The 26,964-nt window shown below is 43.7% G+C and overlaps 1 protein-coding gene across 6 annotated transcripts in view; it reads right to left on the bottom strand.

The window, feature by feature from the left end:
- MCPH1 (microcephalin 1) overlaps window positions 1-26,964 on the bottom strand; it is a 231,755-nt gene that overhangs the window by 165,928 nt on the left and 38,863 nt on the right. For 5 of the 6 annotated variants that reach the window (XR_009047717.1, XM_057696999.1, XM_057697000.1 and 2 more), the window contains one exon: window positions 18,084-18,193. Coding sequence is in view for 5 of the 6 variants with exons in the window: in XM_057696999.1 (XP_057552982.1) it covers window positions 18,084-18,193 (110 nt within the window). In the remaining variant the exon portion in view is untranslated. Of the gene's footprint in view, window positions 1-9,416; window positions 9,677-18,083; window positions 18,194-26,964 lie in introns of those variants that run through there. The other variant, XM_057697002.1, reaches the window with a different exon arrangement.

The following is a 26,964-nucleotide window of genomic DNA, read 5'->3' as shown; positions in this document are numbered from 1 at the left end:
TGCTGCTCTCTCTTGCTCCAAGACAGGACCCATCAGCACTCTTCCTCAGTGACTAAGAAAAGCCCACCTCCATCCTCCCCACGATTCCCACAAGACTCACTGATGACCCCCTTGTTCACCTGTCTCTGTAGAGCCCCAGGCCCCCACCTTTTCTTTGCAATGTTCTTCATTAGTGAACATGCTCCCTATTACATCAGTCTGGATAGAATGAGCTCAATTGTTTTGTGCACTTTCGTTTTCACGGCTCTGGTGCTATGACTTGGAAGGGCCTGGCCCCATCTCCCCACCCAGGTAACCAGGGCTGAAGAAGTCCTTGTGCACCCTTTCCTGAGTGATGACACAGGGTCCCAGCGTTGAGTCCAGATCCTGCCCTGAGGTCCAGAGTCTTGTCCATTGATATCAAGGTAAGAATTTGACTTTCATTCTGAGTGTTCACTCTGGTGCCAGCTTCTTTTGGTTTCATGGTCTGACCATTTGGTGATCTCTGTAAACTGGTTGATGGTTTACAGAGATCTTGTCTTCATTGCCTGATAGATGACAGAGGATCTGTCTTCTTAGTTTTTTCTGTTTGTTTTTCTACTTTCAGCCCAAAACTATTAAGAATTTCATGCCACCAGGGAGTGGATACCTGGACTGAATTTTGTATTTCTGTATTTATGCCATGAGAGAAATTCTGAGCTATGAGTGAAATTTTAAAATTGAAATTACAAGCTCTGTGAGTGTGTGTGTGTGTGTGTGTGTGTGTGTGTGTGTGTGTGTGTGTGGTATATGTGAGCCTTTAATTCAGAAAGGCCATTCTCTCTCATCCTGAGATGGTGTTACCAACTGAGATTATAAAATCTCTTAAAGAAGTTCTGGGCTTAGAAATCAGGGCCTACAAACTGAATATTCCTAAAATTCTCAAATGTTAAGGAAATTAAATTCCCAGTATTTTATACAGAGCTTAAAAAAAGTATTCTTAAAAGATTTTTTTTTTAATTTCCTTGTTTTCTTTTTTTTTTAATTGGGGTACAGTTGATCTCAATATTATATTAGTTTCAAGTTTCAAAATAGTGATTCAAAATTTTTAAGGATTATACTCCATTTAAAGTTATTATAACATAGTCACTATATTCCCTGTGCTGTAGCTTAGGGATTGTAGCTTATTTATGACAAGCCTGGTCCCTGGCTTAAAGGGTTCTCAGAGTAAGGGAGGTAACTTTGCAGCAGGCCCAAGAACTATGGGATATGGTGGGGACCTCAGAAGAAAGGAATTCACCCAAATTTATAGGCACTGCAGGTGAAATCTGACAGCAGGCTCTTGGCTTGGCTTCCTCACCCCCAAGAGGCTTTTAAATGTTACAATCTAAGATTCCTTATGAAAACTGCCCGCAAATCAAACCTAAGGCCTAGATGGTAAATTACCATTCTTGCTGCACCTATATAAACACAGCTAATGAGACCAGCCTTATTCTGTGATCATAAATAATCTTTCTTTGATTATTGGGGGAGGGACTATAGAAAAAAATTCTGTTTCTACGGGAAACTCTGCACTGTGTACCGCACACTGTTCTAGGACTTCAGATTCTAGCCATGTTCGCTAGAGTTATTCTGCACCTCTGTGTACACTGCAGGGAACTGATGGATGTGAAAACTCTCCTGTCTGATAGAGATTTACTTGACTTTCTTTTCCTCTAGGGAAAAACCAGGTTTCATCCCTTACTGCATATCAGCCCAGATCCTGCTACCTTGCCCAAATTGTCAACTCTTACCAAACTTCCAATTGTCTGGTTTCCTTCAATATCTGGCTACAGCCCCACCCCCCGCCCAGACTAATGTCTCGGCACCACCAGGAGCTAGCACCTGCCCACCCAGATCCCCGTCTGGACTCTGGTTACCTTGCAGCTAGGCCTTCTTCCAGGATCTGAAGGTGCCCTGGGTGCTGAAGCCCAACAGCGTGACCCCAGGTGGGCAGGGTCCTCTCTGGCTAGGCCAAGGGATGGTCTGGCACATGCCTTTGTGCGTGAGGCACCCATGCCTGTGGGCTCCTCGCTCAAGATGCTCAGGACACTTGACAAGCTGTCCTGCAAAACCAACAGGTGCTCCTCCAGTAACCCTGAGACCCCCTGGTCCAGGCTCTTGAGTCTTCATTGTAATGCAACCTTCTACATCAATTTGTTTGGCTCCTTTTCATTTTAGGAATCCCTCTTTTACACTGTCTGATCTCCAGGACCCTAAAACAACTGACATTTGCCATCAACAGATGGAGCCGACACCAGCAGGCGGCCCCTGGAGACTGTGAGACTCAGCGCTGCCGCACTCAGAAGGCTTACGGCCACTTCTGGCTTGTTTGCTGAAGAATCACATCCTTTGCTCTGGGACCGAGAGCGTGAAACCTGAGCCCTGTGCTCCTGGGAAATAGTGCTGGTTAGAAATCCCCCACCCTGCGTGTTTGAAGAAAAGGCTAAACCCGAAGGACCACTGTGCCCCCTCCACGACCTGCACCACCTCTCTTACTCCACTAATGCGATAAGACCACCTTCATTCTTGTCTTCATTCCCAAAGACCCCTAGTGACAGCCTTGTTTACCTGGCTCTGTGAAACCCTGGGCCTCTCCTTCCCTTGAGTGTTCCGTGTTAAAGAATGAGCTCCATATCACAACGGTCTGAATAAAACCAGCTCCCTAATTTCCACCACGTTTTGTCTTTCACAACTACTACATGTTTGTTTTAATTGTCTGGGAACAGAGTTTTGAGAAAGGCTGTGAATATCCCAGAAGCAATTGTCTCATTAGATCTACTGAAGTATTTTAATTTCAGATGTCAAGTTTGTCATCTTTGGTCAGTTTTGAACATAAAGTGATGAAAACATGAGAAAATCCTGGAATAATTAATGGAAACAGAATGATCCTACCCTTATGAAAGAATATAGTCAGATACTAAATATTCATTTAGTCATTAAATACTAAAGAATCCAGAATAATTTATCAAGCACAAAACCAGACACTAGGGATACAACGAACAATGATTCCTGCCCTGAAGAGAGTGACAAGCATTTTGATGTAAAATTATAATCCAGTCAAATTACAGGTATCATCAGACATGAGTACAGTTAAGAGTACAAAGGAAAGAAGACTGCCTGCCTGAAGCGGGGAAGTGGTCAGAAAATCTTGAGGGAAAACGTGACCAAGCTAAGACTTGGAGGAGGTGAAGGAGTCTGGCAGGCAGGGTAGGACAGGATGGCCTAGACAGGATGAATAAATACGCAAAGAAAGTGGCTCCTTTGGGAATCTGGGAGTACTGTCTATGGACTCACCGAGATGTCACTTAGGAGACCAACATTCAGAAGCTTCCTTTATTTGAAAGAGAATAAATCTTGGGAAGAATTGTGGCAAGACTGGAGGGGAGGTGAAACGCTATAATAATAAACAAGTGAAGAAAAAAAAAAGCCTGGATGAGAAGGGATGGAAGTGAGCACCGAGGCCACAGCGAGGAAGACAGAATGGGGGCGTTGGATTTAAGATAACCAGGAGGTGACGTAAAGGGACCTCGACATGGGGGGGAGGCGGCCTGCAAGGGTGGCTCCCAGCTTTCTACCTTGATGGATAACGGAGCATGGGAGGCGAGAGTGTGTGAGTGAGAGGGCAGGCGGAGGCAGAGAGGGAACCTCTGGGAAGAAAGGTAGACGCTGAAGCTCCGAACACGGCGCATCTGCAAGAACCACTGCCTTAGGGCAAGTGTGAAGGCTACGCTATTAGCAGTGAACATCTTCTGTTTCTCTTCGACACAGGACAAGAGGTCCAGAAGCTGGCAGCACAGTTTTTAAAAGAGCTGCAATACTGCAGCAGCCTCCTGCATAAGGAGACTTCAGAGCAAGAATAAGACAAATCACTTGGAAATGGTGAGTTCACAGAGGGAAGACTTTTCCCAATTCTTAATAGGATGGTAGAAATGATACCCCTGAGTTTATATGTCTTGTGAGAGGTACCACTGATTTTCTCCTTATTTTTGAGATGACACAAGAACTCTTTCATCGTCTGCTATAGCTTATGATGGTAAGTTAATAAAACAACCAGGCAATTCAAGGCACAACCTCTGATGTCTTCCAGCACTGCCACTAGTGGGACATGGCTTGGAGGTCCAGAAGTTTACTTGTGCTCATGGGTTATCCATGGGTTTAGTTATATTCATCAGACTTGAAACAGAAGCATAAAGCATGTATCTTTAGTTATAAGCATGACAACCTCAGAAATGACAAAAATACAATCAAGTTGTATTATATGGATGGCCTCAAGAAAAGTGGCAACCTTTATCTTATCATTGCAGTATATTAATATAAAATGTAACCTTCCCACTCTTACTCTGCTCATATCTACACACGGTTAAGCATTTCAGGGTTTCTATTATAGAACGCCCAATACAGAAAGAAGAAAAACAACCCTTTTGTTTTTTAACACTGTTGTTCGTGAAAAAAGAAAACATACCACTCTGTTTCTTAAAAGGAAAACACTTGTCCAAATACAGCTATGCAGCACCAAAAGGTAATCAAAGCAAACACCGAGAGGTAATGGTCTGAAATAATCCACTAACAGCGAGGAACAACCCACAAATACGAAACGCTGTACTTAAATTTAGCAAAAACATTTTCTGGAAGTGCTAAAGTGGTGATGGGGGAGGGGGATGTTGAGTGAGTATGTGGGAAATAGCCTAGTTGATTTTGTTTTACTAAGATCAAAGGGAGGTCAAATGAAACAAACATACTTGTTTTATTAGTGATGAAAAAGAAACACTTTAAAAATAAAACATTCTTTGAAATGTTTTGGCTTTAGGTACCATTTCATAAGTAAACAGTGGAAATGCTTCTCCTAAAAGAAGTGAGGGATATTCCACACATTTGCCACAACTGTTGATTTTGTCCGCTGCTAATATTAGCCCATCTGGGTACAGAGGCACTGCCAGAATCACATGTGTGCATGAATTTTGAGTACAGAGAAAGTGAAAACAAGCAAATCAAATAGCACAAAACATAAATTCTGGAAAACATCTTGAAATCACATCCTGAGGATATTTTGTTATCTAGACCCCTGGCAGCTACATCCTGTAAGTGTCTTCAGAAAGACTCAATCTATGGATATGAGAGAGCCCAGCTTTTTAATCAGCAGCTTGCTAGATGTGCCCTTCGTGTTGTTGAGGATAAAGTCTATGCTCTGAAGCCGGGCTGACTGCAGGAATCTGGGGTTGAAATCTTCCACTTTCTTATGTGAATCTATGTGTAACTTAATTGTCCTTCTGTGTATTTTTTTCTTTATGTGAAATTCGTTTCTCATTAGGAGAATTACTGAGACTGTTAATATTCGGGTTTAAAACATACACATATAATAGCTTTCCAAACGTTCTCAGACAATGCAATAATAAAACTGATCAGTAAAGCATCAGTATCAGTTTTGAATTCTTATATGTTGGATAAAGATGAATGTTTACAGTAAAAACACAAGCATGGGGATATGGAGATATATGTATACATACAGCGGAGGCACTTTGTTGTGCAGCAGAATCTAACACAACGTTGTAAAGCAATTATACTCTGATAAATATGTATATAAAAAAGAAGAAATCCCACTGACATTTATTCATCTAAAAAAAAAAAAGCACAGAGAAAATGTACATCTGAGTTATTCATCAATACCCAATTTGTTAAAACAAAAATACACATATATCACCTCACCTATTAAGATGCTTTATCTAACAAACTTAACATCTAACACTGAAACTCCCAGGGGTCTATGAGTCCACCCATCTCTTGGCCCTGCACTTGCAGGGGACTAGAGGCAACAAAACCCTAACAGCAAGGAGCACACTGTTACGGATGGAATGTCTGTGTCCCCCCAAAGTTCCTATGTTGGAATCCTAACCCTGAAGTGATGGTGTCAGGAAGTGGGGCCTGTGGGAGGTGATGAAGCCATGAGGGTGGAGGCTTCATGAGTGCGATTGGTGCTCTTATTAAAGGGACCCCAGAGAGCTCCTCCGTCCTTTCTATCATATAACGACCCAGTGAGAAGACAGACAGGTATGAACCAGGAAGAAGGCCCTCACCAGACACCGAACCTGTCAGGCCTTGATCCCGGACTTCAGCCTCCAGAAGCGTTGTTTTTGAGCCATCCAGTCCGTGGGATTCCTTACAGCAGCCCGAGCAGACCTCGACACCGAGAGCCACGTCACATTTTTATTTTTATGCAATCCATTCTCAAGGGAACGGGTTCCGTGGAGACACGGGGCCAGAGCAAGCAAAGGAAGCAGGAGCTGGTCATCCTAAGACCCTAGAAGGTTAGGAAGTGGGGAGAGGGGAAGCGGCTCGCACAGGCTCAACCCCGAGCATCAGCAGAGCATCTTCCTCCAGAGCAAACGATGACAAATGACAACCCACTGAACAACGTGTGACTCTGAGTCCCTGGGGTGCGTGGAGGGAGATGGGACCTACAGAGCATCTGGGAGGGCGGGCGTGGGTCAGATGGCTGGCCTGGGCCTGAGTCTCACCCCCTGCCCGTCACCAGCAGGCAGGGGAGGACCGGCTTCCGAGCTCAACCCCTGCGGGGTGGCCTTTGAAAGAAACTTGCTCTAACTGCTCAGTTCCAGTGAAGGGCAGAAGTTCCTTCACTGTATACTCTCAATATACCCTAAACTCATCAAGTCTGGTCCTCAGGAAACAAGAGGCATAGATTTGGGGGAAAACACCCAACTTCATGGAATGTCCAGGCTAGAGCTTTTACTTTGAGACAAAGACACCCTTTGCTGTAGACCTGAAACTAACACAACATTGTTAATCAACTATGCCCCAATATTAAGAAAGAAAGAAAGGGGGGGGGAGGGGGAGAGAGAGAGAAAGAGAGAAAGAAAGAGAGAGAGAGAAAGAAAGAAAGAAGGAAGGAAGGAAGGAAGGAGAGAGAGAGAGAAAGAAAGAAAGAAAGAAAGAAAGAAAGAAAGAAAGAAAGAAAGAAAGAAGGAAGGAAGGAAGGAAGGAAGGAAGGAAGGAAGGAAGGAAGGAAGGAAGGAAGGAAGGAAGGAAGGAAGGAAGGAAGGAAGGAAAGAGAGAAAGAAGGAAAGGAAGGAAAAGGAAGACACACTCCCTCCCCTCCGGCCTTGGGCTCCCCCCCGCAACTGCGGCCTCCTCGGCGGTTTCCGATTCCCACGATTCCCATCCCTTGTCCCACCTTTGTATTAAAACTTCACCTGAGGAACTGGGGCAACAGAGTGAAAACTACCAGAAGCAAAGAAAAAAGCCGCAAACGGATCAATGCTTAGAAAGACTTCAGAGCGTTTTTTGAAATGAACAGAATTAGATTATAACTAGTGAATTTATTCAGAAGTAAAAAGCAGAAGACATTTCTGCAGAAAAATAAAACAGCATAACTTAAAAAAAAAAAAGTTTTCAAAACTGAAATTCACTGACAATGGAGACCCGAGTGAGAACCTCTCTAGACCAGGCTGCCCGTGTCACAGCCGTTGTATGTTACACGGCCTCACCATTGATATATTAACTAAATCTCAACTCCCATCCAAAAGCCACAAAAGCATATGCCAAAATCTATCTGAAATGCCTCCTATTTTATTTTCTAACAGTCTATAATAATGCCTCATTGATTCTGAGTTGTGGTTTCATCTGTCGTTCTATTTAACTCCTTTCCGTCTGAATAATGCTGTTTTTATTTCTTTTTTTTAAACTACTAATATCCAATAATTCATATTCCTAAGTATTATTTGGAAAGCAATAACCTTGAAACCGCGTAGAGAGAGTTGAATAGACTTAGGAAAGAAGTAATAAATATCTTGTGATTGGAGAGGGCAGCGTTGCTCCTCCACAGAGAAGACAAGAAAAACCTGCCTGGGAAAACCACCCACGTTCAAAGTGAACCCTAGCTGTGTGGACAAATGTGTGTGTCCTGGCTTATCTTAGCACCACCACAGATGCAGCAAAGGGTCCCCTGTTGCAACCTCCCTCTGATGTCAGTGGAAAGAAGCCGTGAGATCTGAGGCCCCCTCCCGCCTCCTCTCCTGGGCCCGCTCTTTGGCCTGGTCCTCGGGCTGGGCTGCGAGGTTCCTTCCAGGAGGCAAGTCCAGCCATAACAAAGCTCGGAGCAGCAGGAGAGCTTTTCTTCCCAGGGCTGTCTCAAGTGAGAGGAGGCTTTTTCCAGAAACCTCCCAGCAAGACTTCCCTTCGCATCTCATTGGGCAGAAGTGAGTCATATTCCCAAACTAATTATTGGTAAGAGAAACAGAGTGACCGCGATTAGCTTGGACTGATGGTCTGAGAAGAGAATGGGTGTGGGGGTGCAGATCGGGGTGGAGGGGTTGTAATTGACAGGCAGGCAGGAATAGTCTCCTGGCGAAGTGGCTGCTCAGTAAAGAATGAGTATTTACACGGGGAGGGCAGGGCGGTGGGGCGGACATATGGGATGGCATGTCTTTTCCTTTTCTTCAGTTCCTTTACTCCCAAAAGACTCGGTTTTCTTGGGTTTTTTAAAGATGCACGCTTGCTACTTCAGCAAGTTACTATTTTGTTTGAGGGTTTGCATTTTTTTAAGTTTTTTTTTTTTTTTTTGATGTAGACCATTTTTAAAGTCTTTATTCAATTTGTTACAATACTGCTTCTGTTTTATGTTTTTGGTTTTTTGGCCGCGAGGCATGTGGGATCTTAGCTCCCCGACCAGGGATCGAACCTGTACCCCCTGCATTGGAAGGGGACGTCGTCACCACTGGACGGCCAGGAGAGGTTTTGCATATTTTACGGAGATTAATTTGATATTTCTAAGCTAGGTTACCATGGTTTACTATCACTTGGCTAACATCCCCGAATGTCCTATTTAGCAAGCTAGACCTTAGGAACCAGCAGCTGTGACTACTTTCATCTGGAATGTGCATCTTGAATTTACCCAGCGTGCTGAATGCCGACTGGCAGATGGTAAAAGGATTTCTTGCAGTTTCCTCTCTCTGCCTCGTGACCTCCTCAGGGGGTGGGGGGTGTAGTACCCGGGCCTCTACCTTAATGTGGCCCACCATGACTGCTGGGGCTCAGGAGAATGACCTCAGTGCCATCCCAGTGGCCCTCATGCCCAGCACCTCCCCGTACAGGACACACCTGAGGGTTTCTGAAGTGCATACCTTAGAATGCGTATAGCAGCCATCACTGGACGCAGAAAACAGTTTTAGAAAAGGTGGTGCTCTTTGAAGATTCTTTTTAATGTTTTCTATATAAATATTTTTTTCTCATACACAACAAGAAAAAAACAACACACGAACGGAGCCAAAAGTCGTTGGAGCCAAAAGCAATTGTTGCACCACGGAGAAGCAGCGGGTTTTCATGGCTTCACAGTGTCACATCTGCTGATGGACTGGACACCTGTCACAATGAGCACTCTGCCCCCACGCCCCGCTGCCAGCTTTGGGTGCGCTTTGCCAGAAATGCTTCATCAAAGGGATTCCAGATCCTTGAAACACCTGTGCTAGAAATCTCAGGTACCTGCATTCTCTGTCAGCTCCTCTCTCAAATGATCTTCACTCAAAGCGCCCCCGCCCCCGGGGGGGCAGGGGGGGTCCCACGTGTGCATCTGAACAATGGGGAGTTATTTATGTGGACGTTTAGAGAGGGTGTCATCTTCCAGGAAGTGTGGCAATTCCCCTAAGTGAGTAATAACAACATGCTCCTGCAGAATTGTCAAGAAACAAAATAAATATCACCTGTCACATGGATGAGTCATTGCTATTTCAACTTGAAAGTTAAACTTAAAAACAAAACAGCCCACAAGATGATACACTTCCAGCCAAGCACACTATCTAATGGCAAAGAGCCAAAGTCCTGGAATTACTAAAAACTGTAAAAGCACGTTCATGAAATAGCGGAGTCTCCAGCAGAGCCGTGACGGGCTCATTCAGGGACCTTTTCAGGGAGAGAAGACACTGGGGAAGAGAACACGAAATGTGGCTCAGATACCCCACTTCTTTATTCAGGAAGGCGTCCACTTCCCCAGCCCTCCTGGCCCCTGCCCCCAGGCGGCCCACCCAGGCGGCCCCTGCACTTGACCCCTGGTCCGCCCTACAGCCCTGCGTTTCTTCTCATCCCGCTGCAGCCTCCCTTCTACCTTCGCGCTGCTGCAAGTTTCCTTCCTTGGAGAAGCCAGACCCGAACAACCCGAAATTCCACATCTACTGCCTCCACGACAATCGGAGCCTCTGAAACACCCTTCCCAGCACCTCCGTGGGATGCTGAGGTGGAAAACTCGTTCTGGCCGCTATTAGCAGCAACGGTGAGCACGTTCTGTACACCTCACGCAGGTCTCCCGATGGACCCCGGGTGTTTTCAGGCAGTTCTAGTGATGCTGGAGGAGAGGCGAGCAAATCACCAGCGCAGAGGTCAGGGGCGGGGAAACCCACGCCGCCTGCCTCCCGGGTGAGGTGACAGGGTGCGACTTCATCCTAAAGACCTAGAGAGAGAGGCTCGATCTAACCCTGCAACAGAGGTTCTCACCTGGGAGGGTGACCATCTCGGCAGAACCACGTGGGGGGCTTTTCAAAAGCGCACCCCAACTCTCCCTCCGCCCCGAAGTGCTGCTCTGGCCCAGGCATGACTGTGGTCAGTAAACCCAGGAAGAGACATGGTTTGGACCACCCTGGAACTTCAAGGGCCTTTTTCCTTCTTCCTTTTAAAAAATTTTTAATTTGTATTTTATATTGGAGTATAGTTGATACACAATGTTGTGTTCGTTTCAGGTGTACAGCAGAGTGATTCAGTTATACATATACATGTATCTATTCTTTTTCAAACTCTTTTCCCATTTAGGTTGTTACATAATATTGAGCAGAGTTCCCTGTGCTACATAGTAGGTCCTTGTTGGTTATTTTACTTACAAAACAGAAACAGACTCACAGACTTAGAGCACAGAATTTATGCTTGGGGGAAGGGTTGGGGGAGGGATAGTTTGGGATTGACATGTACACACTGCTGTATTTAAAACAAGGGCCATTTTCATTACAGACACGTGCCGGTCACCGGGGGCTAGAGAAGCGGGCGACAGAATGACCCCCCCAGTCTGCTTTGGGTCCATATGTAGACGTCATCTTCACCCACATTTGTGCTGGAAAACAGCTAACTTTTGTTGAGTGCCTCTGAGGGGGTCTATCATTCTCAACTCTTTGCAGGTTTCAACTCATTTAATTAGCATAAACGCTTTGAGATTGGCACTATTATTGTGCCTGTTTAACATACAAGGAAGCAGAGGCACAGAAATACTGAGTAACTTGTTCAATGTGACAGAATCACCACATAGTGGAATCTCGCTCAGGAATCAGCGCCTGTGGCCACAATGCCCTGCAGTGGAAACCTTCCTTCTTTCTCGAATGCGAGGCCATTTCACAAGTTTATTAGGAAGAATAATCAAAAGAGAAATGAGGTAGATTATGATGATTATCATATCACTGTGTGATGGTTAAAAGCACCAGTAATGGTGTAAGATGTGAACTCAAAAATCAGAATGGAAATTCGCGCAGCCCTTATTCACGCAGCAAATATTTACTAAACATCAATTTTGTGCGTCATACTGCATTACGATGAGCATTGAAAGATTAAAGCTTGTGTCCTAGAGGGCTCATATCCTAGTAAAAATTTGAGAGCAAGCAATTATTGGTACATATGTAAGCCATTATTCATCACTTGTTTTCTGCTCTGTTTAAGAAACTTGGAAATTTAAGCACTTGATCTAGTGTGTAGTGCCTTTTCTTTTCTTAACCACTGTCAAAATAAGTGTACTTGTACAATTTGAAGTCTTTGGCCCTTCATTTCTCTCTAAGCCTCCAAGCTTATGAAAGCCAGCTGGACACTTTCTGTGCTGTGACCCAGAATTTGCCCTCAAGGTCAGTCCTGCTTGGCACAGAGTGCTCCAAAACAAGATTTAAAACCAGAGCCACCTAGGAAAGTTGGGTTTTCTCGTCCAGTTGATGGCTTACCTTAAAAGAAAAACTTCGTTAAGGATAATAATACTTGAACAGCAATCACAAAAATAACAGAAGTAGTAGAATAAACACTTTGGAGGAAAAAACCCCCAGTTTCATATACCTTTACCGTCTCACCGGCGTTAATGCCATATTTACCTTCTTCAGGTTCTATGCCTGACAATATTAAACAAGTGACAAAGAAAACAGGCTAAGATTTGTCATAACATTTTATATTTCTCTCTATGAAGAGATGGCAGAAATAGATTTCCTTGTCAATGACCTATGTATTGTAAGCTAAGATGATGGCGGTAATGATACTGCTTAACTGGAGCCTCAAAATAAAAGTTTTGATGAATTTATAAGTATATATTTAAAGTAATAAGTCTAAAAAAGATAGTTTCCCACCGACGTACAAGATGTCTTTTCCCACTAAAAGTGGGTACTAAACCAAAGAATCTCTAATGGAAATTATAGCTCTGAGATTTTGTAATTCTTTATTGAATTATATCTGTTTTCACTCTTTAGGAGATGGTTAGCGTGTCTTTTGCAACCAATGACTTGAATGTGCATTTTAAAAAATTGTGCTGACTTGGTCTCTTGTTGTTCTTTTCTCAGAAGAGGATCTATCCTGTCTCTAATTGGAGAGACAAAAAAATTTTTTAATGGCCATTAAAATTCACCCATTATTTCCAGGAATGATAGACTAAGTAGTTCAGAACAACCTCCCCACCGTGAAAAATTAGTAAAGCTGGACAAGATGCTGCTGAGCTGATGAGTCACGGGAGGGAGAGGAGCCCTCAGGTGGGCCACGGGATAGCTGGCCTCGCAGAGAGAAGCTGAACCTCAAATCATCTCAGTTCCTGGTCGGAAGACACACCAAAAATAACCAAGTCTATTAGAGGAACATACGATGGAAAAATAAGAAACAACAGATAATAAAGATAGAAACTAAGGGAGCCAGAAAATGGAGTTATTGGGTTTAGATGGCAAAACAAATAGGCTTATTATGCACAAACAAGTAAAAGACAAAATTAATAATTTTGGCAGAAAACTGGAAATTTTAAAAAATCCAAATGGAATGATGAGAACTGAAAAATACAAAAAATGAAGTTTTAATATGAAATATATAGGTTTATCATAAGAATAGACCTATAATATAAAGAGGGAAAAGTGAAAGGGAAATCAGTAGAAAATACCCAGAATGAAAGGAGATAAAAAATGGAGAGAAATATAGAAAAATCATGGGGCATAGGATACAGAAGGCTGAGGTAACACAAGTGAGTGAATCCCCAGAAGTGGAAGGAATAGAAACGAGAATTCTCCAAAGCAGACAGAAGACCCGAAGTGCTGCGGCCCTGCAGCAGGCTGATGACAAAAGCATCACTCAGGCAAACTCGCAGCGAAACTACAGAAAACCAAGGATGAGACGCATCCACCCAGAACCTCGGGGGCTGACTTCAGCATCTTCTTCGGATGCACCAGCATCAGGCTGTGGCCCCTGCCCTCAGGCTCCCCGCTTTCCACGCGGCACCGTGACACTGCACAGAACTCAGGATGCACAGCCTCACAGGCCTGCTCGGCAGGGCTGCCCAGAAAGGACGTTACCCAGAGGTGCTACTTCAAGTTTAAGATTAAAAAAGATCACTACGGTCCTGAGACATCCGTCTCAAACCGTTTTCATAACTAGAGAAACAGCATGGACACTAGCTCTCATGTGAAAACATACAAATGCGATCCTATACTCTAGGATATTTCTTGAGTTTTCCGTTTCGGTAGAGGCATGTGCTTTAATAATTAGCTGATGAAAGACATTTCCTGTAAAGTTGCTTTATTCAACATTAAAATCCAATTACAAGATCTTTTTTAGGAAATGTCAACAATTGTGCTTGATGGAATCTTATCCCTTATATATACTTATACATAACAACATGACCATGTTAAAAAGTCTGAAATTTCAGTTTAACACAGGTTGTCTTGAAATCTAACAAGGAACAAAAACAAGCAGATAAGACCTCAGCTTCAGTGGGGAAGAAAGGGAATGACTGGACACTACTATAACCCTCAAGACTAACATTATAGGGACTTCCCTGGTGGCACAGTGGTTAAGAATCCGCCTGCCAATGCAGGGGACACAGGTTCGATCCCTGCTTCTGGAAGATCCCACATGCTGTGGAGCAACTAAGCCCATGCACCACAACTACTGAGCCTGTGCCCGAGAGCCACAACTATTGAGTCCATGTGCCACAACTACTGAAGCCCACACACCTAGAGCTGTGCTCCACGACAAGAGAAGCCATCGCAATGAGGAGCCCACACACCACAATGAAGAGTAGCCCCCCGCTTGCCGCAACTAAGACCCAACACAGCCAATAGATAAATACATTTACAAAAAAAAAAAGACTAACATTATATTTGTAAGTTACAGATGAGACCTGTGTTTAGTTCACCATCACAATCCTTGAGCAGCTCCCTAGGAAACTTTTAATACCAGGCAACAAAATGCAGTGTTTTTGCTGACTTGCTGTAACATAAGATACCAATAAAAACTCCACTCCCCACACCCATACTCCAAGATCTCAAACTGCCAGGAAGCCAGGAAGCTATATCTTTTTTTTTCCTCGTTATGTCTTGCCTTTTTAAAAAATTTAATGTTAAGTTTTATTGGAATAAACTTCATTTACAATGTCGTCTTTGTTAGGTGTACAAAATCTTTTTCAGTTCTACATATATATATATGTATTCCACGTCAGTGAATTTTCACATATAAGTTATTCTACCAGGTTTGGTACCTCTCCCTTGCTGTGGAGTAAGGCCTTGTTGTTTTTTTGTTTGTTTTTGTTTTTTTTTTTGTTTTAAGCTCTTTATTGGAGTATAATTGCTTTACATTTTTGTGCCAGTTTCTGTTGTACCCAACAATGTGAATCAGCTGTATTTATACATATATTCCCATATCCCCTCCCTCCTTCCCACCCTCCCTATCCCACCCCTCTAGGTCATCACCAATCATCGACTTGATCTCTCTGTGCTATGCAGCAGCTTCCCACTAGCTATCTATTTTACACTTGGTAGTGTAAATATGTCTATGCTACTCTCTCACTTCGTCCCAGCTTCCTCTTCGCCCCCCACCCCGTGTCCTCAAATAGGAAGCTATATCTTTAAAATTTTAAATTGCATTTTAAGAGCTTTCTATTGTCCTGTTTTAACCTGTGCAATGATAAACCATGACCGTTCATCTCTATATCTAAATTTAAAAACAGCCCATAAGCAAACAAATCAGGATTTCAAGTCTTTGTCTTTGTTTTTAAAGTCGAAACAATAAAAGCAGTTTAAATGAAAAGTGTTCAGAAACAAACAGAACTTCTTCCAGGATAAATTACTTGTTTGAACTACAGCAGACGAAGTCCCTAAGGCACAAAAGTGGTTTCCAAACTTTGCTTCACATTAGAATTAGCTCAGTTTTTAAAAATCCTAGTGCCCAAGATGCACCCCGTATTAATGACATCAGGTTGTCTGGGGGTGTAAGCCAGGTAGCCCAACAAAATTCAGATCCCCAGGGGGTCGCAATATGGGGCAAAGTTGGGGGCCGCTGCCCTCAGGCATGAGGAGTTCCCGTTAGAGAAAGGGCTGTGCCGTAAGCGGGGATGAGAAGCGGATTAGGAAGAAGGTCACACAGAAGACAGGAGATCCAGGCTCTTATCCCTTCTGCCCTGAGGGAGACACGGTACCCAGGGTGAATTCTCTATTCTCTGCCTTCCCTCCCGAGAGGAAGGAGACTGTACTGGGGTGCAGTGGGGTGGGAGGTGGAGGGGAGCTTTCACAGCTCACTGCTCTGATGTGAACACTGCCTGGGAAATACCAACTCAGAGCGTCTCAAGTAGGAGCAGAGAATCTTCACATTTAAGACGTCCTCCAGGGGGCAGAAGACCTAAATAGACACTTCTCCAATGAAGACGCACAGAAGGCCAACAGGCCCAGGAAAAGAGGCTCAACGTCACTCATTATTAGAAAAATGAAAATCAAAACTACAAGGAGGTATCACCTCACACTGGTTAGAATGGCCATCATCAAAAAAATCTACAAACAATACATGCTGCGGAGGGTGTGGAGAAAAGGGAAACCTCCTACACAGTTGGTGGGAATGTAAATTGGTACAGCCACTGTGGAGAACAGTATGGAGGTTCCTCAGAAACTCAAAACAGAGCTACCAGATGATCCAGTGAGCCCACTCCTGGCATATATTTGCAGAAAATCATAATTCGAAAAGATACATGTACCCCAGTGTTCACTGCAGCGCTATTCACAACAGCCAAGACATGGAAGCCACCTGAACGTCTACTGACAGATGAATGGATAAAGACAATGTGGTACATATGGACAATGGGATATCACTCAGCCATCAAAAAGAATGAAATAATGCCATTTGCAGCAACATGTATGGACCTGGAGATTATCATACTAAGTCCTTAAGACAGAAAAAGACAAATATCATATGACATCACTTATATGTGGAATCTAAAATATGACACAAATGAATTTATTTACAAAACACAGACTCACAGATGTATTGGGTTGGCCAAAAAGTTCATTCCGTTAATGAACACATTGTTCAATAAAGTTTTTGGTGAAAATGAAAAATGTCTTTTATTTTTACTTACAACTGAACGAACTTTTTGGCCAACCCAATAGAACACTCACTTATGGTTACCAAAGGGGAAGGGGGGGGTGGTGAGAGATACATCAGGCCTTTGGGGAAAAAAAGTCCTCCAGGTGATTCTTTCCCACAGAACCAGCAGTGGTCACTCCCCTGCAGCACTAATGGGATGCATCTGTAGGAGGAGGACGTAGACGGTACCCCACTTCATACGTATCAGTGGAATGAATGCCAAATAGGTTTTTTCCTTAATTTTTCCAAAGAATAAAGGTTAAGTGGCCATGCTAAGATAAGGAAGAAGACTGGGACACAAGGAAACACAACCGAAATGCAGCCGCAGGGCACCAGCTCTCTCTCAAGGCACAGTCACAGGGAGGCCACCCTCGGGGCAGGTACGAAAGCTGTGCCAGGCTCAGGAGGGCCGCTGCCATCATGACACAGGAAGCCAAGGGCCTGGTGTCGCTCCTGCCACCCACATGTTAGGGGGCTTGACAATTTCCTTCCCCACTAATCTGTGGTTCCACCTGAAATGTGGCTCCTTTCCAATTTTTTGCTCCATTTTTTTCTGAGACAAACCACAAGGCATCAGTAAAGAAATCCAAGTTTCTGCCAACTTGCAACACACTTTCATAGTAATTCTAAACTTCTCTTAACCATCGCCATGATGGGAAGGTGTCCCGTCTCTCTCCCTCGGAGAGAGCGGCCGTCTGCCCCTTTGGGCCTGATGTTAGCAGCGGGATGCCCCAGGGTAGGCTCCCCATGCAATCAGGGTCTCCCTTCCTGACTGCTCCTTGTTCATCACTACAGCTGTCCTCTGTCGTTTGGAATTCAGGTCTCACTCTATTTTACCTTCTTGGCCTCATAAAAACCAGGCACAAGATAATGAGTGGCTAATTCAAAACTTCAGCAATGAGCGCAGAAGCTGAAGAATCAACACGTGTAAAGTCTCCCCCCACACACATTATCCGCGGAAGCCTCAGTGCAATGAGAACACGGTACGGCCTCAGAGAAAGAGCCAGGTTCCGAGGCTGCAGCCACAGAGGACCCGTGCCCGAGATGCAGCCCAAAGACCCTTCCCTCTGTTGGCTTTGGGTCAAACCGTGATTAGCTCCCAAATGGAAGATGGTCGGGTTCCTCACCTCCTACCTAGTGACTGTTTATTCAGATTATAGAACAGCAATCGCTGGCACGACCAATATTCCCTGCTCGAGGGAAGCTGGTGGCATTTTTACAAGCGAGAAATGCCCTGGCAAAGGGGCAAGAGGAGGCTTGCTCCACCAACAGTAACTCTCTGCCCTGAATGTGACCAACGTTCTCAGTTTTATTGTCAGAGTTTCCCAACATCCACCCATAATTCATTTTTTAAAATCTAATACAAGCTGGGCAGAGGAGTTTATATTTCATTAACCCAGTGCAGAACATCATGACGCGGCATCATCGGAAAGTTTAAAACAATATTTTCATGCACCAACCTTTTGGCCCTTCTCTCTTTTCCTTGATTCCTCATGAGGTTTGTTGAGGTCCTTGAAGCTTTCCCATGAGCCATCCAAAACATCCTGCTTCACTGGTCCACTTTTAACACCTAAAACCCAAGTGCACTGAAGATTAGTCAGAACTTTACGTGGACTGAATACTAATGCAATTTAACCCGAATAAAAATTTTTTAATTTACTTATGCATTCTGGTAACAAGAAAGTATAGCCTTTTAAAATAAACATTGCACACTTCTTGCTCTTTGAGGTCTAGTTAGAACATTCAGTTTATTCCACTCCAACATCCCAAGCAATTCACTAGCTCAAGGGTCAGAAACAACTGTGTCTGTCATGTGACAATATACTAGTTCCACAGAGTCCCATTCATCCAATTGATGACAAGATGATGCCTATGCCTTATGCACTATTCCAACTCCAATCCTTAGGGTTTTACATAATGATCAAAAACCAGCTTCTCAGAGAAGGCAGTTCTGTATTAGAGGAAATAAGTCATCTTAGTATTGGGGTGAGTTTGAATTACTCTAGAAAACAGTCTTCAGTACAAAGTTTCAGGTTACAGTCAACAAATGACAGGTGATGATTTTACTCCCCACAAACATCCACCTTAGGCCAACCTCTTGTCATTAAGACACACAAACCATAAAGATGATATTCATTGGGACTTCCCTGGTGGTGCAGTGGTTAAGCACCCGCCTGCCAATGCAGGGGACAAGGGTTCGATCCCTGGGCCGGGAAGATCTGCGGCGGAGCAGCTAAGCCCGTGCGACGCAACTACTGAGCCTGCCCTCTAGAGCCCACAAGCCACAACGCCTGAGCCTGCTTGCCACGACTACTGAAGCCCATGCACCTAAAGCTCATGCTCTGCAACAAGAGAAGCCACCGCACTGAGAATCCCACACACTGCAAGGAAGAGGAGCCCCCGATTTCCACAACTAGAGAAAGCCCGTGAGCAGCAACGAAGACCCAACGCAGCCAAAAAAAAAAGTAAATAAATAAATTTTTTAAAAAAAGAAGATAGTCATCACACGAAATGTAGTTTCATCAGATGCTCAACAGTGTAGAAACTCTAAGTAACCAACAGTGGTGTGTGAAGTACGTAACTGAATTGATTCATCCACTGCTACAACTTCATAATGTGCTGCTTATTCTCATTCTCTTAGTTGACGTTTTGAAGAAGGACTAAGCATACCAGCCACCACTTACACGGTCTCAGTAGGATAACGCAGATCTTGACATGAAGGGCACACAGCAGCCTTGGGGACACTGGGGTCCCAGCCACAGCTGTGCCGCGCCGTGCCGTGCACCCACCTTCCACGTCATCCCCCTCGGTCACGGATGCACTTATCAACAAATATCTAGTGCTCAGGGGCTGCCCCCCAAAGATGCAAAGATACACAAATATTGTCCCCACCCTTAGGGAGCTCGCAAGCCAACAGACGATGTAGACAGAGAAATGAACATAACACAAGACACATGATTTAAGAGCCATCAGGAATTAAAAATCACATGAGAATGACCGTTGTGCAGGTATTTCTAATAATATAGGATGCTCTGATAAAACAGAAATAATTAAGTTTCGAGGGTCTGATTTGAAACTTTTAACTCTTCTTTCAAATATGGGGTTTTCGCTCAGTGAAAACAAAGCACAGAAAAACAATGGTTAAGTATTTTTGTTGAATTCAAACTAGTTATTTGCAACTTGGGCCCCCAAAATGTTTTAAGGTCAGGTTCTGATGCACCTATAAACCCCAATACAGGATTCCTTCAGAGGCTCAACCCAGTCATGCGATCCCACCATCTCCCCAGCAAGCCTGTATTTCTGTCCTGTGACTCACTTCTCTCCCAGGCCTATTTCAGTCCCAGGTGAATGCCCAACCCCGGCGGCGGCTTCAGCTAGCTAAACAGAGACCTTTCTTGGAGCTGATGGGTTAGTAGACCACGTGAAAGGGTATTCTGCACACAATAGTGTGTGCTAAGATCTAGCTATGCTAAGTTTCCTACCTTTACTCATTTTGAAGATTACCTATCTACCTACCTACTACTTTCCACTACATTCAACAATTTTTTTTTGAAAATGCTGACATCTCCTAACCTCTAGGGCAGAACTGGGATGCAATCTGTTACCAACAAAGATTAAAAGTAATTAGAATATTAATTGCACCCACTATTGATCTATTCTAGAAAACAAATATTTACTTAAAACAACAGTGTATAAAAATAAGAAAAGCAGTGGCCTCATGTGGGATCCAAAGCATCCTGCTATTGAACCATAAGTTTGCAGCTGGAGAGTCTATCTGTGTTAAAAAGATTCTGCAGCAGCCGCTTGTCTCCTTTCTAGCTGAGAACAATTAAATATGTTGTGAAGCATTTTGTAGATATAAAGATCCAGAATATGCAATAGAGTCATTCAAAATTTAAGACAGGGACTTCCCAGGTGGCTCAGTGGTTAAGAATCCATCTGCCAATGCAGGCGACACGGGTTCAAGCCCCGGTCCGGGAAGATCCCACATGCCGTGCGCCACAACTACTGAGCCTGCGCTCTCGAGCCCACGAGCCACAACTGCTGAGCCCATGTGCTACAACCACTGAAGCCCACGGGCATAGAGCCTGTGCTCTGCAACAAGAGAAGCCACTGCAATAATAAGCCCGCGTACCGCAAGGAAGACTAGCCCCCGCTCTTTGAAACTAGAGAAAGCCCGCGCACAGCAACAAAGACCCAACGCAGCCAAAATAAAAATAAATTAAAAAAAATTTACTTAAGACAGACTGACATTGCTAATGACGTTTTCACAATCATGAAGTCACAAGGTGATATAAGCAAATGATTTTTTACGTGGTTATGTTAAAACAGCATTTCACAACAGCTACAGACGTGACTAATACATTCTCTTTAAGGATGGCATCAGTAAACCCAAAGCAGATGCAAATGCCGAGGCAGGAGAGAACAGGCAGACTCCATGCGTTGACACAGCTTGCTGGGCAAACGTTGACCCCCGTCTTCCCAGCTCTCCCACCTCTTGGAGACTCTTGCTGTGTTTGCTCCTTAAGTGGGCTGTCATCGCCTCAAAGCCCATCCCTGAAGGGCCCTAATTCGATGTCTCTGCCTGAGACCTCCCAGCTGAGGTGTGGCTGGATAAACCCAACCCCCTAACGGACATGGGTCGTGAACGCCTCCGAGGAATCTCAGCCGACGTGCCACGGTCCATCCTGTAGCTGTTCTTCCTTCACCGTGTCCCAGCCTGATGAGTGCTGTCCACCAGCCAGGACCAGTCATAAATCCTAGACTCTTTTCTCTCCCTTCGTTTTCATTCTCATTATACAAGTGATTCACTGCCTCCATTTTCAAAAGATGATCCAATACAGAGAGAAAAGGACTTCACAGCCCAGAATGTCTCTTTATGTTGCCTGAAATTTCACCAATTAGGAATTTGTCTGCGTTATCAATATCATCAAATACTGATACGTCAAGAGAGAAAGTGAACGGACTTGCCTCTTGGAGGAAATTAGCTAGATCACTACCTTCCCTCACCCAACAGAGATGAGCAGGATTAGGAGATACTTTTGATACTCAGGGAAGATCTCTCTGGAGGCAGAGAACATACGGTTGAGAAAACCATTAAATTTCCTATGAGAAACTTGATCCAAGTCAAGGTTTTGTCCAAGGCAGAGAAATACAAAATAAACGCATTCCGAACATCTATCCTCCTGCACATCTGACTTCCCTACTTCCAGGACACAGAATTAAATGATAATACTATTACCAATAACATATTAAAGCACTTACAGAGCGGTACAAGACACTCTGTAAGATCAACTACATCAAAGACAAAAAAGGCTTCTGAAGGTTGATTTAAGAATCCATAATTTTAACAATAAAGGTGTATACTAATCAATACAAAATGTTAACACTGTTCCAATGAGAAATTTCTTCTGAGCTCCTAAAATCTGAATAATGAATTATTTAAGAACGAGGTAGAATGTAGAATTTTAAGACTGTGGAAAGAGCCTTAAAAGCCACCCAGGAAAAATTCTTTCCATGTATACTTTTGGGGTTTGGGATATGTGCAAGTTCACAGGTTCTAAACAAGCAAGACTCAGCTGATGAGAGAATATACACATACACACACACACACGCACACACTTTCATCTGCTAAAATATCAAGTTCACTGTTAACCAAGATGAAAACAAAAAATCTAATCATGATTTTCAAAAGATGATGTGGAATCATCTTTTATAAATTATAAGATCACATAATTTATAAATTAACATCTACAATTATAAATCATTGTAGAGATAATTAAAATATGGACTTTAAGTATGTACGTCCGTTTTACTGCCATATAACTTCTCCCACTGGGAGTCATCTCTCCATCTTTTGAACCTCTGACCCTTGTGTGTGGACTAACATGACTGCATCTTCCCTGCATGTCTAAGCCCCTTAAGGAAAAAGGACCGAGCTTTACATCATTAGCTCCCCCTTGTGCTTATGTGCTGGACACAGCAGGTGAGTAACGAATAAGTGAACATACAAATAAACAAATCAAGCAGTCAGATAATCAATAGCTTCTAATATTCTCCTTGTAGCCAGCCTTCCTGTTAAGGCTGAGTAACCGCTACGTTAAGCTGTTAGGATTTCTTACCTCCAGTGAGTGGACCGGCAGGTTCTGGAGAAGAGGATGTGGAGAAACACTCTTCTGAATATATTTGCATATTACTTGAATTGTTCAAAAGTACAGTAATTAATCTTCAATTTAAAATATTTGAGGAATACATGTATGCCTACTTACTTGGTACAACAGTAAATCATACTTTCTCTTAAATGAAGAAATATTCAGAATATGCAAAATATTCTACATTGAATAAGAATATCTAAGTGCCTATAATTTGATGGGCTTTGTTTTTGTAAAACATATATAAAGTATTTTAAATTAGTTCAATTGAAAATGGTATATCGCCTGATGATTTCAATGAGATGTATCAAATACATCAAAATAAGATGATCAAACTTTCTCAAAAGGCTGCAAAACGAATCTGAAATTACAGAAGCAATTCTCTGCCTGGGGTTATGAGTGAAGAAATATACAAAATAATACCTTCTACAGACAATTTCTATACCATTTTTGCCTACAATCTCCATCAATAAAAGTGATGATCCAATACACCCCCTAACTCAACCATGTTAATCATTCCTCTAAGCAGACACTACTGTTCATGTCACCTTTTCCTTCAAAGCCAAGATGAAGCCTCGTAATCCTTCCCAACTCAGAGACACAGGCCGTGACCACCAACCAACCCACCAAAGTCAGCACAGAGCCCAGCTGCCATTTCTATCCCAAGGATTAGTGCACTAAGGCAGAGCAACACAGTGCTGTGAGGCTGTAAGTTAAGACACTGCATCATAGACTGTGAGACACCAAGTACGTGTGTTAGTTCTTCTCTATCGAAAACACCCCTCCAGGAGCGGAGAGCTAACAGGCTAACAGAAACATCACACTTTAGAGACAACTCCTCTAAACCCTCCCCCCAATACTAGATGCTTTGTTAACTGGCAAAATGGATAAAAGAAATGAGCTGTAACTGGTGACATCATCAGCTTGTTAAATCAGTCATAGAAGCCAGAAATGTCTCTCGGTTAGACTCGTGGATTGGCTAAACTATCACAGGGCCCTCCTACCCACGTATGAACAGGGCACGTGCCATAGCTGGTACCTGGTGGTCATATCCAAGACTTGGTCCCAACGTGGCCCTATGAGAAACTGAAGGGCTGAGGGTTATCTAGGGGCCTCATGCTGACCAGTTTCTAGAAACAAGCCCTGAGAACACTGCCTGCCTCTGGTGAACCTTGCAGATCAGGTACAGACAGTTTACTTAAAGGACAAGACCTGGGACCTCAGCACATAGCTCTGACTCGTGGACAGTTGCCCATCTGCTTGCCAGTATTTAATAACACCTGCACGTCTGCAGACTTGCTTTCAATAAGAGCTGGCAGAGCCTGTAGAAGAGTGCGAACTAGCCTTCATCAGCCTCTACCAGTAACTATTACTTAGGAAAAAGACCCTAATAATTGGATGTGGCCAAACTGCTTAGAAAAGGCGTGTCTGCGCTGACATGTTACTCCAACATCCACAGCAAACAAGGGACCAGAGTGAGGCTGCGGGCGCAGAGAGGATCTCTTTCTGCTCTTGTGTGTGGCCACCCCTCCATCCACCCTGTTACTGAGGAACAGGCAGCAGCCCAGCTGTGCGCTGATGCAGGACGATGTCTTTATCTAGTTGGCAATGAAAGCCGACCTCAGGTGGTCCTCTGAAGAGCTGTGGTCAGCAGTACCATGGGGGTGGGAACCATTTCCGCACATAAGTAGCATCTACCGGCTTTACATACTTCCTGTCCTGTGGTGCCAGAAGTTGAAACAAGGTCTGCATTCTCGTGCACATTTGATGTGGATCTACTTCCCACAAGTAAGCTCCAGTTCCAGCGCCACTTTACAGACCCTGAGGCAAGAGCAAAGGGGATTCACTCCATAGCCACACGACTGCACAACGGGGGTGGGGGCTTCACCTGCACAGGGAGGACCCACTACAAGGCACACGCAGGGGACACTCTAACAGAAGCCCACAGGTCTCTCCTAGGCAAGCACGTGTGGGTGGAAACCGTCTGCTTTCCAGTGGTAGTCTACCTGTGTGAAATGGCATTTCCAAACAGGAAATACGTAAAATCTTATCACACATCAGCCTTAATAGACATTTGCAATCAATTTTGATGAGATCACTCAATCCGAACCCCAATGAAGTTATTCCTCCCCAAAGCAGAATTCTACTCTCATTAGACTTCTATGACATAAAAATTATACTCAACTTTGAGTTTAGTCAATAAAAATTCTGTAAAAATGTCTTTTTCTCATTATGTAAGTACCTACATACCTTGATTTTGCCTCCTGGCCCACAAAGTCTGAAATACTTACTATCTGACTCAGTACAGAAAAATTTCATTGACTCCTGAAATATATTTTAAAATAAGGTACATCTATTGCTCTGTTGATACTGCTTTGGAAACACCATATTTTTCAAAAAATCGTACTTTTAAGGCAATAGGAGAATGTAATCCTATGTATGCAATAAAATGCCCCTTAAAGCACTCCCTGCATTTGTGTGTTTGTACACACACACACGGAATGTCTGGACGGAAACAGGAAACACACGACTGTTGGCAGACTGTCCCTAGCACACACTCTGACCACAGCCTTTTCTCCATAAAGCACCCAGGGTTACATCTAAAACATAAATCAGAACTGGTTGCTCCCTGTTTAAAACCCCCCAGTGGCGTCTCATCACACTCAAACACAAAACCACCCAGGCTCCTGGGGGCCTCTGACCACACTTCCAGTCTCCCTCAGCCTAGAGCGCTGTCACTGCAGTGGTGGTTTCAGTGCAGCTCCTGTGAGTATTTTCTACCTCAGGACATTTGCACTTGCTGTTTCCTCGGGTTGAAAAACGATTCCCAGCCACAAGGTACCCCCCCCCCCCACGAGCCAACGTCACCTCCTCTGAGAAGCCTTCCCTAACCTAACCAGCCCACTTTTGTCCTACGCTGCTCGCTACCTGACATGATGCTGGCATTCATTTACCCTCCCTCCTCCCTAGAAAGTAACCTCTCTTGGGGGTCGGGGAGGGGGGCTGCCTCCTTCTCTGCCGTCTCCCTGGGATCTAGAAGGGACCCTGGGACAGGTGCACAGAAATAGCTGTGAAATGAACTAACGAAAAGAGGAAGGTGAGGAGAGTAGGACAGGATGATTTCACTCTTTTTAGCAATGTCTCTTCCATTGAGCATGTATTTGTGTATTTTTATGAAACTAGAGAATGAAAAGTTTAGAAAGAAAAAATTATTGGTTAATATGATTTCAAAGGTCATTATTTTTTTAAAAAATCAAAAGTTTCTCTTTCCATTCCTGTTCTGTTAACATTTACCGCTGAATCTCTTTGTAACTTGTTCTCACAACCTTTACTGCACACTGTCTATCTTAGATACTGCCAAGGGCAATGAGTAAAAGTGAACAGAAAACAGAAATTGAAAAAAGACTTTTATTTCAACACAAAAGATTTGGAGAGGTACAGCTTGATGTACAGAGTGGGCTTCACTGCTCCACAAGTTCAGCATCTACAGACTAAGGCAGCCCGCAGGCCACGTGCTTTTACCTGTGGTGGGTTCCCAGAGAGAAGTGGGATGCCAGGTGAGCTGACCGTGGACCATTTAAGACATCGATGGTTCTTGATTTTACCAGCATAAAACAAAGGGTTAGGTTTAGGGTAGACGGTAGGTAAGTCTTTTCCTGCCCTAAATTCAATGATTTTCTGTCTCTCAGAATGATATAAAACAAGGCGAATCTAGATTGTCCTTACATTAGGACACAGAGAATATCTGATTCCATCTGAGTCAGATTCAGACTGTACCCCGTGAGCCCACACCACACGTGCCCCAGACCCCATGGGGCCCTGGACATGGGGGTGAGTCCCAGAGCAGGACGAGGACACGGTCCACAGCGCTGGGACGGTACGGTGCTCCACACCTGCAAACAGATTTTCTTTCTACTAGACTTATGTTTGCACGTCATTAAGTATTATTCAAAAGCGGAAAGAATACACAAGATGAAAACTGAGAAGAATGAGAATGTAAGGCTCAGGAACGGGATATTCTTAGCTACCAAAACCATTCCGGACACCCACTGTTTTATATTAACTTTAGGCTTGACATGATTTTAAAATAAATATTTTGAAAACACATATGAACCCTAATAGAACATAAAGTTGGTCAAATTTCATATATTTTTACATATTTTATAAGTATATAATAAAGTTTTATATA

Source organism: Hippopotamus amphibius, chromosome 10, assembly GCF_030028045.1.
Source record: "Hippopotamus amphibius kiboko isolate mHipAmp2 chromosome 10, mHipAmp2.hap2, whole genome shotgun sequence".
NCBI lineage: Eukaryota > Metazoa > Chordata > Mammalia > Artiodactyla > Hippopotamidae > Hippopotamus > Hippopotamus amphibius.
The sequence above is the reverse complement of the archived record's forward strand: the minus strand, read 5'-3'. Positions and strand labels throughout refer to the sequence as shown.